This window comes from Nicotiana sylvestris, chromosome 9 (assembly GCF_000393655.2).
Source record: "Nicotiana sylvestris chromosome 9, ASM39365v2, whole genome shotgun sequence".
Classification (NCBI taxonomy): domain Eukaryota; kingdom Viridiplantae; phylum Streptophyta; class Magnoliopsida; order Solanales; family Solanaceae; genus Nicotiana; species Nicotiana sylvestris.
Genome location: NC_091065.1, coordinates 49,375,217 through 49,378,089, shown reverse-complemented (window position 1 = coordinate 49,378,089; position 2,873 = coordinate 49,375,217). Strand labels below are relative to the sequence as shown.

Here is a 2,873-nt window from a genome sequence, read left to right as displayed (position 1 = left end):
CCCAACAAATAAGCCCAAAATTTTTCAAAGGCATAGACAATGGCGAGAAGTTCTTGCTCGGTCACAGTATAATTCATCTGAGTGCCATTGAGTGTCTTGCTTTCATAGTAGATAGGGTGAAGAATCTTGTTATGACATTGTCCAAGCACCACCCCAATAGCTACACCACTAGCGTCACACATGAGTTCGAATGGAAGAGACCAATCGGATGTGACAATAATAGGTGTCATGGTTAGCTTTTGTTTCAATTCCTCAAAGGCCTTGAGGCACTTCTCATCAAACACTAGCTTTGCATCTTTCTCAAGGAGTTTGCACATAGGATTTGCAATTTTGGAGAAGTCCTTGATGAAACGCCTATAAAAGCCGGCATGCCCCAAAAGGTTTCGGACACCTTTAACTAAAGTAGGTAGAGGAAGCTTAGAAATGATCTTGATCTTTTACCATTCATCCTCTATGCCTTGTTTGGAAATTTTGAGGTCCAAAACAATTCCCTCATCCACCATGAAGTGGCATTTCTCCCAATTTAGCACAAGGTTTGTTTCTTCACATCTTTTGAGCACTCGTCTAAGGTTGTCAAGACAATGCTCAAAGGAATCACCCACGACAGAGAAATCATCCATGAATACCTCTAAGAAATCTTCCACCATGTTTGAGAAGATTGACATCATTCACCTTTAGAAAGTAGCCGAAGTGTTGCATAGCCCAAATGGCATCCAGCTAAATGCAAACGCCCCATATAAACATGTGAATGTTGTCTTTTCTTAATCTTCCAATGCAATATTGATTTGGTTGTAGCCGGAATATCCATCCAAGAAGCAGTAGAATGACCTACCCGCTAGCCGATCAAGCATTTGATCAATAAAAGGCATTGGGAAATGGTCATTGCACATAGCACTGTTTAGCTTCCGATAATCCATGCAAACCCTTCATCCGGTCACTGTTCTTGTTGGGATGAGCTCATTTGTGTCATTTTCAATCATGGTCATGCCTCCCTTTTTCAGCACATATTGCACCGGACTCACCCAAGAACTATCGGCAATGGGGTAGACTACCCCGACATCTAACCACTTGATGATTTCTTTCTTTACCACCTCCTGCATGGAAAGGTTTAACCATTGTTGATGCTCCACACTTGGTTTACTCTCATTCTCCAATTGTATCTTGTGTTTGCAAATTCCAGCGGGAATCCCTCGGATGTCCGCTATTGTCTACCCAATAGCTTGTCTATACTCCCTCAAGACATTTAACAGTTGTTCTACCTGCACATCATTCAACAAACAAGAAATTATTACCGATAGAGTGTCATTAGAGCCAAGAAATTTATATCTCAAGTGCGATGAAAGTGGTTTGAGCTCTAGTTGCAGAGCTCAATAATTGAAGGCTTGACTGGAGGAGTGACTCTATTCTCTAAGTCGAGCAAGAGTTTCTTTGGAGCATAAGTGTAGGACCCAAGCCCTTCCAATGCATTGACTAATTCCATGTACCCCTCCATATCTTCACCATCGAAATTTACCAAAATATCCTCCAACACCTCACCAAGGCATTATTCTTCCATCTTTATTTCAATTGCGTCTTCCACCTCATCAACAACATCAATCACCGAGATGCTTTCATACTCATGTGGCAGCTTCATACCCTTTCTTGCTTGGAATGTGACCTCTTCATCATTCGCACGGAACTTGATCTCATTCCGTTCCGAATCCATAAGTGCTCTTCCTATAGCAAGAAATGGTCTCCCCAAGATGATAGGATTTCTTTGTCAACTGCCCAATCAAGGGTTACAAAATCGGCGGGCAAATAGAACTCCCCCACTTTCACAAGCACATCATCGACAATTCCCACCGATCTCTTTATGGAACGATCGGCCATTTGCAACCTCATACTTGTAGGCCTAGGCTTACATAACCCCGCTTGCTTGTAAATAGAAAGAGGCATTAAGTTGATGCTAGCCCCATTATCACAAAGAGATCTTACAAAATCATGCGCCCCAATAGTGCATAGAATGGTGAAGGCTCCCGGGTCTTCTTTCTTTTGAATGGTGGTTGTTGCAATGATGGAACTAACCCAGTGAGTCACATTCACCACTTCATTCTTGGTGGTTTTCTTCTTGGTGATCAAGTCTTTCAAATACTTAGCAAAACCCGACATCTCTTGAAATGCTTTCACGAATGGAATACTAACCAATAACTACTTGAGAATGTCATAGAACTTTTCGATTTTGCTATCATCAACCCTCCTAGCAAGTCTTTGGGGGAAAGGAGGAGGAGGTTTAGGAATAGGTGGTAGAGTTTTTTGCGTCTCTTTTACCTTTTCCTTAACCTCTTCCCGGTTCACTTCTTGAACTTTCAACTCTTTCGGGACCTTTTTAGCTTCAATAACAATTGACTCTTCAACTTGTGCCTCAACCTCTTGTTCGGAATCTTCCACTTCAACCACTTGTTCACTCTCTCCTTGAAGTACCTTCCCACTCCGAGTAGTAATTGCCATGCAATGAGAAGTTGGACCACTCCCACTACCCTTTGGGTTCACAATTGTGTCACTTAGGAGTGTCCCCTTTTGCTTTGGATTTTGTTCCCTCAAGAGATCTCTCATTTGCATCTCTAATTTTTGAATGGATGCAATATGAGAACCGACAAGTTCGGTCATATTCCTCATTAAAGTGTCGGAACTTTCTTGATTTTGCAATACCCGTTCAAGCATGTTTTCCAACTTGGAATTAGTTGAGGAACCTTGATTTGAATATTGCCCCTTTGGTGGAACATAAGGGTTTGAACACCGATTTGAGAAGTTGTTGTTGTTGTTATTCCAATTCCCTTGATTTGAGCTACCTTGGTCATTTCGCCACTGTTGGTTGCCTTGCCCTTGCGGGTTAG

At 42.0% G+C, this 2,873-nt stretch overlaps 1 protein-coding gene across 1 annotated transcript; it reads right to left on the bottom strand.

The window, feature by feature from the left end:
• Positions 1-1,716: 1,716 nt before the first annotated feature.
• LOC138877558 (uncharacterized) lies at positions 1,717-2,148 on the bottom strand. The gene has a single exon (XM_070157175.1). It carries the CDS (start codon positions 2,146-2,148, stop codon positions 1,717-1,719), a length of 432 nt encoding a protein of 143 aa, XP_070013276.1.
• Positions 2,149-2,873: the final 725 nt, after the last annotated feature.